The 14,370-nt window shown below is 43.5% G+C and overlaps 1 protein-coding gene across 1 annotated transcript in view; it reads right to left on the bottom strand.

The window, feature by feature from the left end:
- MDGA2 (MAM domain containing glycosylphosphatidylinositol anchor 2) overlaps positions 1-14,370 on the bottom strand; it is a 384,110-nt gene that overhangs the window by 150,192 nt on the left and 219,548 nt on the right. Inside the window, exon 6 of the mRNA XM_049828627.1 lies at positions 12,362-12,631. Coding sequence (XP_049684584.1) covers positions 12,362-12,631 — 270 coding nt within the window. The remainder of the gene's footprint in view (positions 1-12,361; positions 12,632-14,370) is intronic.

The raw sequence follows: 14,370 nt of genomic DNA, 5'->3' as shown, positions 1-14,370 counted from the left end.
CTTTTGCCAACCAACAAAACACTTGAAAGGAAAATAACAAAAAGAAAATCATTCAGTATTACAGTCTTCTAGCCTAATTAGAAAACAGAAGAGCAAATCCACACTTCATGTAACAAAGTTTGCAGGTATCAGCTCTCCATAATGAAAGTTTATCTGGATTATGACATCTGTACAGTCTGCTCATCAATTCTGGACACAGACGAGCCTACTCTGAAGCGTCCTGCAGATAACCACCTCTGTTCCTTTCTGATGAATGACTATCGTCCATCATATTCAGCACTGTTATAGACATGCAACCATGTATGGAAAATTTCGATAACAAACGGCAGACCACATTTACAAAGGGAATGCTTTTTAAGGCCACACTATTCTGCGGTGAACGACACAGCCACGTCAACATCTGATGCAAAGTAAAGTCTCAGCTCAGCCTCAAGTCCAAACGTACCCGAGATCCAACCTGGACACGTGCTTCATGCCATACTTCAATGAAGCAACCTGTAGCCAGGTCAGGGTAGAAAACTTTGCTCAAGTGGAACTGGACCTCATGATGTGTTGGTGGTTTTGAATTTGGAGCATGGTGTGACTCTTGGGCAATAAAGAATAGGAAGCTTTACTAACAGGATGCAGTTGTTGAAATGGTAATTTTATTGGATAAAACCTCTGTGTCCAGCTGGTGCTTTTAGAAGTCAGTTTTCCAAATAGTAAAGGAAATAAGATTAATGGATTTTGGGGAATAATATAAACTCGGGGGGGGGGGAGTATGTCCAAATTCAGCGTTACTTAAAGAAGAATAATTTAAGAAAGGCTAAAATAGATGGTTAAAGGCTCATACATCTGCTGGTGACTAATTAAAATAATGGAGAGAGAAAAGAAAAACTGCAGTTCACAGTTCCATCTGCAGTTCCTCATTGTCACTGTGCTCTGAGCACTTCTAATTAGAGAGCACACCGGCCACAAATTGAGTAGCAGCAGCCTTGGGTGCCTGAGCTCTTCCCTCCGGATATGCCAAGGTTTCTGCAAGACCTTCTGTTTCCTCCTTCCACTTTTCACCTCTGATTTTTTGTGCTATTCTAAAACTCAGCTGCTGTAATCACAGCGTTTTGTGGGGTTTTTTTTAATCAAATAGCGGCTGAGAGGCAACAGACCCCTCTTTCTATCCGGCTTTTGCTTTTTGACTCTGAACAATCTTGAAAACCATCCTGCACCACAGATCACAAGAAGCCATCCTCTCCCTCGGGTGTTTAAACTGGGTCACAAATTATAAGTCATGGTAGATGTGGCTTGGCAGGGTCTGCAAGATCTACCATACAGACCAAATCAGTGCACATTTCAATGTCTTTCAGTAAGAACCCTCCCTGGTCATTCCTGGAACCAAACAAAGCAATAAACCCCCCCTGAAAACCAGAATTGCGCAAATCTGCCAATATGTGCTTTGTCTTCCAGCCAGTTCACAGGACCTAGAAACTCTGAGAGTGAGCACCTTGCGTCCAGCCATGGGGTTCACCTTTTCTATTACAGAAATACCAAACTGGATAAAAAGAAAGTGGACGGGGTAGATCCCTCAATATCTTCTGCACAGCACCAGCCCACAACATTTTTTGAATTAAATACTTGAAGTCTTGCCAACTTGACCGCACAGCAGTTGCGTCTATTTTGTACCCTGTTATTCAGACTCATTCTTGGCTGAAAGGGGACCACCAGGTCTGCCAAGGTCAGCATCATACTGTTGTTTTATTTCTCCTTTAGCAGAGAAAGCTTTCTTACCTTATGGCTCATCGCTACGACCCTATAACTGCTTGGTCCACTGCTGAGATATAGAAACTTTCTTATGCTGAAAGGAGGTCTGCACATTTTGCTCAGAATTAAAAAGTCAGTCTAACATCAAATAAAATTACCCATAAACTCCACACAGAGCTAGCTTCACCTGCATTAGCAGCAAATAATGCTATTCGATGTTTTCACATAAGAGAACTCTCTCCAGCAGAAAATATGCCTGCCGGGCGAGTAAGCAGGGTGCACCTTGTTCGGGTCATAAGGAGAACATTAAAAAGTAGCATAACTACATAAACATTCACAGAGCTTTTCAGGAGAATGCACCAAAGCTGACCACACTCAAAATTCAAATTTCTTAAATAGGGTATTTAGGACTCTGCAAGATAACTGTGACAAAATTATGCTGCCAGAATGTTCCCCATAGTTACCTTTCTATCCAAAGACAGACTTGAAGTAAAGTCTTGCTAAAAAAAGACATATATTCTCAGGATTTTACCAACAGTTCATTTTGCTTCTGTCAACATGGTTTTAGCTTAAAGTTTTTTAAAACCTTAACTTTTGGTAGCTATCAGAACAATTAAGTTGTCAAGCATCTTCTACTAGAGCATCTCCAAACTTTTTAATATCAAGTAATTATTTGGCACTTACAAGACCAGATGCATTCCCATTTTCAATTTAAATGCAAATACCGTGGAGAGGTTTCAGGTTTTGTCTCTATTTTTATAAATGCTTCTAATTTTTAAAAGAAAAGGATTTATTATTCTGGAGATGCCATGTGGCAGGTGTCTGTTTTTACGTGTGCTCTAGTTAATTAGCTCCTATTTCTAACGCTGCTTTTCTTTTGAAGGAAGGGGAGGTGTATACTTCTTTGTAATGAAGAAGATTTCAGTTTACAAGTTACTCGGTATATGATCCATTAAATAGATAAAGCCGAGATCAAAGTATGTGAAACACAGCATGGTTTCTCTTTTAACTGCTTTTAGAAGTCAATATTCAAGAGAAATAAGCATCATCAGAAAAACAAAAAGATATAGATAGGTTCATAGAAATATTCAGGTAGGAAGGGAGCTCAGGAGGTTTCTAGATGAATCTCCTGCTCAAAGCAGGGCCAGATGTGAGCTCAGACTGGGTCGTTCAGGGCTTGAAACCCTCCAGGGATGGGACTGCACAACCTTCTGCCCGCGGTCCCCTGCTTGTGAAAACCAGGAGTCGTTCCAGGTGTCACACCAGTATAAAGCTGATTTGAGGACAGAAACCTCAGTGTCCTACCAGGGACCATCTGCCCAGTAGAAGGCTGCTTTCATCTCTGATTTTAAGCAGGTGCGGATAATTATTCAAACGCATCAAGGTGGGTACATGAGGGTGAAATAGCAAAAAATGAATAAAGGCTAATGAATAAGCAGTGGTGACAAATTGGCAGCTGGCATTTAGTACTTTCTGAAACCCCCAGCAGAAGAAAGGGGGGGAAAAAAAAAAAACAAACCACCAAACCATTCCCTATGCTACAGAATCCAACACTGTTACAGCTTGCCAAGACAAGGTACTGAGTGCAATCCTGGCCAGACCCGTGGGCTCAGGGCTGCCCCATCCCACACACTGCCCATCTCACGGGCAAACGGGAACTTCGCAAGTCTCGTCACAAGCCAGACAAGAATTGGGATATAAATTAAACAATTCAGAGAAGCTGACACATTCCCCAGTGGGCTGTGCACTTGCCAAACAAATTATAAATCCTCTGCACGTTACAGCTGGGTGTTTTCCAGGGCCAACGCCTTTATAGAGTTTAATTCTTCTGCCAAAGCTGTCAAAAAAAATATAGCCTTGCTGAGTTTTCCTGGGTGCCCAAAAGTAATATAATGCAAATCTTCACTCTTCTCTTTGCCCACACACTGCTAACAAAACTCAGCACACAGTACTTGCTTTTCTTCCAAAAACTAGAGCAAACCCCCAGTTTCCAAGGCTTCCACACTGGATTGGCCCCACCTCCTGCTTCTTGTGTGGCTCAAGAGCTTTATTTGACTGCAGGATTTCATTAGAGCCTGGATTTGTTCCAATATGGGATGCGTTTCTCTTCAACACTTTGTTTTTATTCCACAGTTCAATGCCTCAAAAATTAATCGGGTTCCTATAAAACTTTCCAAAATGATTTGTTGGACTGGGCAGACACCTACCAATCTCATTCACAGTCACCTGACGCAATACCAATAAGTACCTCAAAACACATTTCAAGGTCATCAAAGTATCTTGGTAACATCAGAAGAAAAGATTGTGCACTGTTCTTTCACCTCTTCTCTTCCTTTCCCTTCAAGATGAGACAAAACTTTGAAATATTTTTTTTTCTGCCAAAATAGTAACGTTAAGACTACACAAACCTCATCACGTATTAATCAGCCAAGATCTAATACAATATTAAACTATGACACCACACCCCTGCCAAAAAAATGTATCATACATTAGTAGTTAATAATTGTTGGCCAACCAACAGTAAGGGTAACTTTTTTTCCTTGCCCCGGTGCAGAAAGAACGTGGATAGCCGATGCAGCTACAATACAAGGGTCAGAAGGAGAGAAATCAAATGGATACTACCTCTTGAAATCCCTTCTGATATATCCTTATAGATATATGGTGCCCAACAGGCACACATGATGTTTCACAGAGCAGGAAACTTATTTAAAAATAAAATTTCTGTACACAAAAATTCTGGGAAGTCCTAATGAAAGGGCAGAAGAATCAATAAACTGTCTACATTTTTATATGGAAGCATTTTATGAACTCATCCATGATACACTCCAGCCTGGGAGAGACAGCACATGCCCAAGACTGCTATTGCAGATAATAAAAATAAATGAACTTATTAAACTCTGAAGCTCAACTTTTTTACACATGCATTCTCAGAGCTGTAAACTTTTAGGATAGCGAACTGGTAACTTATGGCTGTAGCAACACACTGGATATGCTGCAAGATCAGGTTTTCTAGGCTAAAATCTTGTCTCATTGAAATCATATTCACAGGGTGCATCTCTTGGTGGAAGAATTGGAGGGCTTTTTTTTTTGACTTAAACTGTACTTTTGCTTAAAAAGCTGGAGGAGGCCCTGGAAAGATGCCTGCAGTGGTGCCGACTCCTGTAGGCGAGCGGGGAGAGCTGGGGTGGGGTGGGAGACCAGGCTGGTGCCCAGCCTCCAATTTACAGAGCTATTCTTCATCCTCATCCAGCGCAGGGGTCTCCCCCAAAGCCCTTTTGCAAACATTTTGGAAAGGTCCCTTTAAACCCCACACCAGAGGAAGGTAGATTGTCTTGTCCAACAAGACCCAGCAGAACTTAAGCAAGGTGGTGAGCGCTGTTAAAACAAAGAGTTAAGCAAATTGCTTAAGATGAGGATAAAAAAATATATACCTCGGCATAATGTAAGAGGGAGGACAGAGAGAGCTCCTGGCAGGGTGAAGGTGCCGAGGTGCCACGGTGGTGCAGCAAAGGCAAAGCCCAGCCGTCCATTCTGGCACGGCATTTGCAGAGCTTGCCTGGTGTCGCTCCACAGCAAAGCTGCTTTCAGGGGATGGCAAACCCACCACAGGCACGTTACGATGGCAATGAGAGAAGATCTCAACGTCAGAGCAGTGAAATACGGGAAGAGACTGCTGGGAGGGTGCTGGAAAAAAGCTATCAAAATTGCAGGTGGAGCTGGTAATTTTAGAAAAAAAAAGAGATTACACAAGAGATGAGATGAAATGGATGCCTGGGATAGACAGCTGGATTCAATGACCCAGGAGGGCCCTTCCAGTCCTATTCCGGAATATGAATTTCAAAACCTTGGCACTTTCACGAATTCACTCATGTTTTCTAGCCTGCCCGAGGAGAGCACAACCATCAACGGATACTGAAAGCCAGCACGGGGGCTGCTGAATTTCCACCTTAACTGAAGCATCCCGGGGAGCTCCTCTCTGCCAGCCTCCCGCAGCACCCACGGCCACGCAGCACCACGCGTGGCGAAGCTCCACGCGCCGCCACGGCCCCTCATTAGGAAGTCAACGGCGGTCGGCACTTCTGCGTGGTGTAGTAATGCCCGTTTTATGCGTATGGATATTTGCCAAGGCCTTCGGCTTTCTCCAGCCATGAAATAAGCACTAGTATAATCGGTCTGCTGTGAGACCTTCACAGAATACAGAGAGAGGGAAAAGAAGGAGGAAAAAAAACCCCCACAAACAAAGGTCCTTCTGCTGGTTGCACAGAAAACCCAACGTTTTAGACTCGGCATGCTGGAGCCAGCATCCCCACCCAGCGCTCCCACCATCACAGCTGGTGCCAGCTAACGATCACCCGTGTCAGGTCGACACATCGCTCGGCCGCTGGCCGGCATCCAGCAGCTGCACAACTGCCAGGGTGACCTGCTGGGTGCTGCCAAAACCCAATTTCCACCTTTCGGATAAAACTTGTGAGCCTTGCCTCTGTTCTGGCACTTGGCATCAGCCTGTGGGGGCCCCGCTCACATTTCAATTAACGGTATTTGAGGATCTTCGAGGGGTGACAGCAGAGGTGCTGATGTGTAACCAGACAGGCTTATTTTTATCCTTTACTTCATGCAACTGCTCTGAACCAACAAGGGAATTTTCTAAGAAAAAGCTCTGGGATAAACAGAGCCGTTGCAGGAAAGCAGAAGGGTAAAGCAGGTGTGTGAGAAAGGACATCAGTAATATCAGATTAGATGATTTATTTTTTTTTTTAATCTATTACAAAAGTAACAAAAATTTCATTTATTTCACAATCTGTGTCTTGTCTTTTTTTTTTTTTTTCCACCTTCCTTTTAGCAGTCACTACCACACAGTTCACATACACTTTTTAAAGACATAATGGAATAGGTACTTCCAGCAATCTCAGCCTTAAAACGCATTTCCTCAGAGTGCTTTTTGTTCAGCAAAAGCTTTTGTGCTAATGTTGAGCACAGGTCATTATTTTATATTTAAACTGACAGGGAATCCCACCCCTTTGAAAAATTAACTCCAAACATTTCCCTTCCGTGAAGCAGAAGCATAAAGTCACACAGAGTCAATTGGCACTAAAAAAATGTTGCCGTTAGAATGGAAGAGACAAAGTGATCTATTTAAAGAACATAATGGGAGAAGTTGCTGATGAGGCAACAAATCCGAGTTGGTGCACACTGACACCTTTCCAAATCATTTCAGCGCTCCGTACTTTAAAGACCTGTAAAACATTTCTCCGGCTCTACTTGTTTCCCAAGCTAATGCACAGGTGCCCTTCAGAGATGCTACCCAGCGTTTTTGCTCTCTTACTGGACAGAGAAGCCACCTTACATCCCTTCATCATCCAAAGCCTTTAATTCTTCATTGACATACTGGTAGCTACAGAGAGATTTTAATTTCATTTCCCCCTTCACAGTGTCTTTGGAATATTTGTTCTTCCATGCTCTCCTAATTCTGAGTTCCCAGTTTGAGTCATGTTGAAAATGTATAATTTTCCAGAAGCCGCAGACATATGATTATCTTGATCCCTGCCTCTTTTGACATTTCCAATTGCCACCCAGAATCTGTACGGTATTGTGATGATCATGCTTTTACGTAGTATCTTAAGGATCACAAGGCCAATATTAACATTTCTCTAGTGCCTTTTGCTTCCCTCTCCAAATAGGCATTGAAAAAGAGAATTTTAAAGGAGTAAAATAACCTCCAACAGCAACATCCAAAAGATCCTCATGCTAGAAGAGTTTCCTGGGACATGGGATAAGCTGGATTTTCAACTTCCCATGCCAGATCAAGGCAAGGAACTGAGCCTGGGGCCACATCAGAGGTGAGGTCTCTAACTACCAAGGTCCTGGCAAAAGCGTGAAGTCCTCTCTGCATCGGTGTGCGTGCATGGGGCATGAAGAAGTATCCATATCACCAGGTGTGCTGGCCTAAGGGCTGTGAGTAAGCAAGGTTTTGCATTTGATTTTAACACAAACGTGTGTGTGTGTTTCCTTCTTATTTTTATTAACAAAATATCCATAGGAAGACTGATTACCATTCAAGAGATCATGATACTGATTATCAATCAAGACTGATTATGCTTCCCATCCAGAGGGATGGATGGAGAGGTGGGCGCATGCAAACCTCACGAAGTTCAACAAGGTCCTGCACATGGGTCGGGACGATCCCAAGCACAAATACAGGCTGGGGGATGAGTGGATTGGGAGCAGCCCTGAGGAGAAGGACTTGGGGTGTTGGATGACGAGAAGCTCAACCGGAGCTGGCAATGTGCGCTTGCGGGTTTTGGCTGCCCCATCCCTGGCAGTGCTCAAGGCCAGGTTGGATGGGGCTTGGAGCAACCTGCTCTAGTGGAAGGTGTCCCTGCCCATGGCAGGGGGTTGGAACTAGGTGATCTTTGAGGTCCCTTCCAACCCAAACCATTCTATGATTTACCTCTAGCTGAGGCCAACAGAGGTATATAGCAACAAATTCACGATGAAAGCAAATTAACAGAAATATTTTGGGTGGGGAAGAACTCTGAAAAAAGTGCAACAGATTTCCCCCTTCCTAGCCTTTCTGACAAACTATTTCTATTGCATCAGAATAACATCGTTTCGCTCTATTACAGAAAAGTCAGAAAAACAGAACATCCTCCAAGCAAGCATAGCAAAAAATACACACATCAGGCATGGAGGTTGTTAGGAACTTTGTTTATCCAGAAGGGGTGTATTGGATTTGCTGCTCAAGACTGCCTTTTTTTTTTTTAAACAAGGATAAAAAAAAAAAAAAAATCAAGTTTCACTAGAATGAGAAGAGTCAAGATTCCCTTAGAGCTTCCTCTGCTTTCTAATGGTTTTGTCTAGAAATATGTTATTGGAATCTCATCATCAGTCTGAGAGCAGGATGTGAAGATGCCACTGATGAGAACACCCACCAATACTCAAATGCTAGCAGACTTGCAATCATTTAAAGAACTCATTAATCTAAAGAAAATACTTAGAAAGAAACTTTCATAATTAGAATTGGTGAGCAGCCAGCTTTGCTGAAATGAGAGAGCATTTCTTTCTCTGGTTTGACCCAAGGCACCTTGATGGATGACAATGTCTTTGAGGGAATGAAATATTTTGCAATAACTTTGGGTACAGTTAAGCTGATAATGGCATTCTTTAAAAAGGCTGTATTTCACAGACTTTCTCACTAAGATTTCAACAGGTAAATAGCCCATGGTCACCGATTTGCCTCTGGTGAGCTCCTCTTCAAAGCAAACGGAGGAAATGAAAGATATTACGTTATGGCTGTACCTCTTAAAGAACGGCATTGTGGTACTCAAAACAATTTCTCTTTATCATCTCAGCAAAACTTTCATTAACAGTATCTGACAGCCGAGAGGGAAAAGCACTACCACAACATCTCGGCAGAACAGAGACAAAGGGAGCGGAGTTTGCAGCTTCCAACTTGCCTAAGAAAGGGGTATCTTTAAAGGGCCTTGCTTTATCTGAAAGTATTAGTTTAACTGCTTGAGGAGGCGGCGCATGAGGGAGTCTCTTCCCTCAGCACCTGTGTGTAATGCCTGTTGTTTTGCAAAGGATCCGTGTTCACCTGAACCGACGAGCAAGGACCCAGCTTGTTTTTGTTGGAAGGATTTACAATTACTTTTAAGTTATGCAGGCCAAAAGAGGGGGGGGGGGGGGGGGGGGGGAAGAGAAAAAGAATCTAAAGGCAGTTATGACTAAATAGGTTCTTTGCTGCAACGGCAGCTTTAGTCTGTTTTTTATTTTAAGAACAAACATCTCCTTCCGTGCCAATGCTTACTGGAAGGAGAGGAAATCAAGTAACAGTGGAAAGACAAGGAACATATTAAAGGCTTATGCATACTAGGAGGCTTCCAGATAAATCCTGGGAGCTAACAAATGGAAAGCAATGCATTGAGACCTTTAGTGGCACCTGCTATCCCACCACCCCTTCAGCAGCACATGACAATTGCAGAAACTAGTTATTTAGACCCTGCAGAAGTGGAGAACACACATTACTAGTTATTTACACCGTGGAGAAGCAGAGAACACACATTACACAGCACTTCCACGCAGGCCCATTTTGCGCCATCTTTCAGGTGATATACATTCCCCCAAGCCATCATACCTGGTCATCTCGCCATTTCCCTATATTTATCTGCACTTTTTAAGGGTCTCAGAAAAGACTGATGGAGGAACACGGAGCTGACGTGAATACACCTTGGTGTCACGTCAGTGCTTCAGTGCCTGAATCTGCTCTTTAAACACAGCCTCATCTGTTTCTTCTAGTCCTTATTAATCCACAATTTCTGACTTTTAAAAATGGTAAATTATTTTGTTATTCATTTATTTACTTTTATTTGTTTCTTTTTGAAGGATTATCTCTGGTTTTAGATTTTTTTTAAGTATTATTATTAAATGCGTGGCGGTCATATGACATCATTCACAATGGGTTCGAAGTCAGGTGTGGTGGGTAGTCATAGACTTGGGCAGACAGCCACTAAGATAGGAAAACACCCAGAAAAAATCAAGAGCTGCTGAAGGTAAGGTAGCATCCATGGAATGAAGCACATCCAATCAAGACACATTCAGATAAATGCACAGTGAAATTGAGTGAATTTTAAAGGGAACAAATTTCATCTGAGCCCTGATGATGCTTTGAGACAACTTTGCATTTCTTTCTGGGTAAGATTAGGGGATTATAGTCTAATCCTGGCACTGGGAGTCCACCTGACAGAAAATGTGAACTCCATTTACCAAATGCTTCTCCTGCAAGGCTTAGATGCTATTTCAAGTAAATACTCTTTTCTCCTCAGCTTCTGTGTGAAAATTCTGATACACAATAACAAAAAAGAGATGAAACGGAGAGAAGCAATGAGCTAAAGGCAAAATGGCAAGAAATATATACACAAAGTAAAATCGGAACTCTGCTATGAATTTCTCTCATATTTCACTCCTAAACTCACCATCACTTTTAGTAAAGGTAAATCAACCAAGACTTGAATAAAGATTTTTTTTCTAAAAGACAGTTCTTCCCCTTTAAGAGAAATAATAAGGGGGGAATCACAGCAGGTAGCAATGCAGAGGGGCTAGAAAGGAGCTGCGCTTCATTTATTTAATGGGTTGTTCCTCATTGCAGTCCCTTCTCAGAATTAACAGGGCCATACAGCAGAGAGGAAAAGCCAAAAAAAGTCACCTCAAATGCTTTAATGATATTTTGTTCAACATGTTGCAGCTCCTAGGCATCTCATAGGCATGGTCTTCTATAAATAAAAATGTGAGGGCATATTATTATCATGCCATGACTCATGAAATTTGTATCTGCAGGGAGCTAGGGACTTTGGCTTTTCCTCTGGGCTCTCTGGTGCTGTCTGCTGGGTCAATTAAAATAGCAAGATTTCTTTTCACACAAAGCCTTTCCTCTCCCTTTGCTTATTCTGAGTGTGTTTTTCACTCACATCTCCCCTTCACAACCTCATCACCGTTGTAAATCACAGCAAATTAATGTCAATGCTATATTCCTGAAACAAGACTGCTTTTGCCTCTTGACAACAAAATCCCTAATCCAAATGTCAAAAATTCAAATGGAAATACAATATTACAAATAAATCTGTGGACATCTCCTGATAAACTCCCGCAGACCTAGGCTGATGCAATGCTCTCCCTGACCCCCAGAACAGAAATAGCTTCTAATTCCTCGTTCTGCTGAAGAGTATGATATGTTGGGCAATAAGAAGTGAACAGGGGTTATGGCTCTCATAAAATATTCACACCACTGGCTCTATACAGCAGTTTCTCCTGAGTATGATTAATCACATGCTATTATTTAAAGTTCCTATAGTGTGGGAGTTTATGTTTCACTACCATTCACAGATTAGATTATAGAAAATTAGTTTCAGATGAACTGTTTGGTTCAGGTAGATTAATCCACTCTGATGATGCCTATCAGCCAATCGAACTCCTTCTTCAAACCAACCGGCCATGTCCCTGGGGTTTTCCAGAAAGCGATAAACAACCAGGGAGAGTTTCTCTCCACCTGGCAGTAATTGTTCTGGAAGCACTTTCCTCTTACTTTTATCTGAGACAGACATTTATCCTGCTATTTAGTATAATTAAAGCATAGGTACTAATCTAAAGCTCCTACCCAGGGAGCAGTCGTCTGATGGCAGCAGATTCACAGCATGCACAACAGCCTTAATTTCAATAACATGTTCAGCTGATGAGGAGGAAGAAAAGGGCGAAGTAGGTAATGACATCTCCAGGAGCTCAGGACGCATTCACCGCCAAGACAGTGTGCGCAGGGAATCAGCACAGGCACTGCCCAGAACACACGGTGTCCTTTCACGATCGTTTGTCTCCAGTTTGGATGGGAGAGCTGCTACATCTTCCTAATACAAAGGTGCATCACCCCACCCTTGTTCCAGCTAAGGGGTTTGAGCCCAGCACAAGGGCCACTGGCTATTTGAAGCCAACGTTAATTCATCTCGTACATTATTAGAAATGACCAGAAATACATTTAGAAACATAGGACACCACTGCGTGAGCATTGCTATCCTGCCAGATTAGGAATCAATTAATCTTCCAAGATAAAGGTCAATAGTTTGCCAGCTCAACTTACCTCTTACGATGATGTTGGTGGACTTTTTCGCAGGATTTCCAACATTGTTATTGGCAATGCAACTGTACGTGCCAGCATCTTCTGACGTGATGGCAGGTATCGTTAAAGTGCCGCCGTTCAGGACCGTCTTCTCGGGCAGGATGCCGGCAGACCTCACCCACGTCAGGCTGGGGGCTGGCTCCCCTCCTGTCGTCACACAGACTAAGGTGATCGCTTCTCCGGGGTTCACCACTATCGGGTCATCCACAAGAAGCTTAATTGAAGGAGATGCTGCAAAACACAAAAGGAAGAGAAAGGTGTAGCAGAGCTACGTCTCTGGCATTGCTGGGTCCCGACAAGCACGCTCAAGCCGAGATCAGCAAAGGCACGGCAGCTACAGCCCTCTTCGCACGACTACGTGCCCTCTGAGAAGGTGCTCCCCGCCACGGTGCTCCCCCTGACACCACATTTCTCCCCCTGCTCGGTCATCATCTTCACCTTGCTGTCAAACTGCAGACCAGGATTTCTGTATGGACAACCCTGCAGCTGTGCTCGGGAAGTAATGTATATGTATGGGACGGGTGCCAGCACGCTGGATTTTAAACCCTGGAAGAAAGGAATTAGTAACAATCTTCTTATTTGGCATGGAAAGCATGTTGTTCTCTTCAAGTCAGATCCTACCCATTGAAAACCAGCCCTCTTAATCCACCTGCCTCCCCACTGAACTCCTTGGCACTTGGCTGCCAACTGAGATGAATTTGTGGAGTTTGAGTTGAGTCTGTCGAATGAGGAAGAGTCACCTCCCTTGGGCCATCTCCTTGCACGTGGAGAAACCGAAGAATCCAGCACAGATGCTTTTTTTCCCCCTGTATGGGCTGTGCAACCTGCAGCTCACAGCACCAGCAGACAGCCTGGCCATGGCTCCATCTCCTCGCAGACACACGGGAGAGTTGCAGACTTGGGTCCCTATTAATTTCCACGCAATATCCTATCACCAGCTGCAGGGCTTTGTTTGGGCACGACCACCAAACCAGCTGAACTACACTGCAGCACAGGCTAATGGAAAGATGCTGCTGCTCTCAGAAAGGAGAAGCAAGTGATTAAATTTCATTCTCTCTTATTGCCTCTTTTTTTCCATGGAATATTTGTATATGATCTAAGAGGAGCAACAGAGATGCTCAGTATGAAGGGACAGGGCAGGGCAATTCGGTTTAGATGCTGGAATTTAAAATCACAGTCTGAACCATGACATCCCCTGCCACTTGCATTGAGGGATCCAGCCTTGCTGGACTCGGGCTTTGCTTGAAGGCATACCCTAAACTGCATAAGCAATGAGCCAATATATATGTACATATTGCTAGTACTCTGTAGCAGCAATACTAAATAAACACAGGCATAAAGGTGAAAGATTGAAATTCTGGGCAAAGAATACCAGAAAACGTGACAATAAAAAAGGAAAGGAAATAAAAATGTTATATCCAAAAAGCATATCACTATCCTCATTATTGCAGAGTGTGCTGGGTTGACCCTGGCTGGACGCCAGGTGCCCACCAAAGCCACTCTATCGCTGACGCCCTCAGCTGGACAGGGGACAGAAAACAGAATGAAAGGCTCGTGGGTCGAGATAAGGACAGAGAGATCACTCACCAAGTACCATCACGAGCAAAACAGACTTGGGGAAAATTAACTTAATTTATTACCAATCAAATCAGTGTAGGGTAATGAGAAATAAAACCAAATCTTAAAACACCTTCCCCCCACCCCTCCCTTCTTCCTGGGTACAACTTAATTCCCAAATTCTCTCTTTCCTCCCCCGCCAGCAGTGCAGGGGGACGGGGAATATGGGTTGTGGTCAGTTCATCACACTTTGTCTCTGCTGCTCCTTCCTCCTCAGGGGGAGGACTCCTCACTCTTCCCCTGCTCCAGCCTGGGGTCCCTCACAGGGAGACAGTCCTCCATGAACTTCTCCAACGTGGGTCCTTCCCACGGGCTGCAGTCCTTCACAAACTGCTCCAGCGTGGGTCCCTTCC

Source organism: Accipiter gentilis, chromosome 25 (assembly GCF_929443795.1).
Source record: "Accipiter gentilis chromosome 25, bAccGen1.1, whole genome shotgun sequence".
In the NCBI taxonomy this organism is placed as follows: Eukaryota; Metazoa; Chordata; class Aves; order Accipitriformes; family Accipitridae; genus Astur; species Astur gentilis.
Note: the sequence above shows the minus strand (reverse complement) of the source record. Positions and strands in the feature narration are given on the sequence as shown.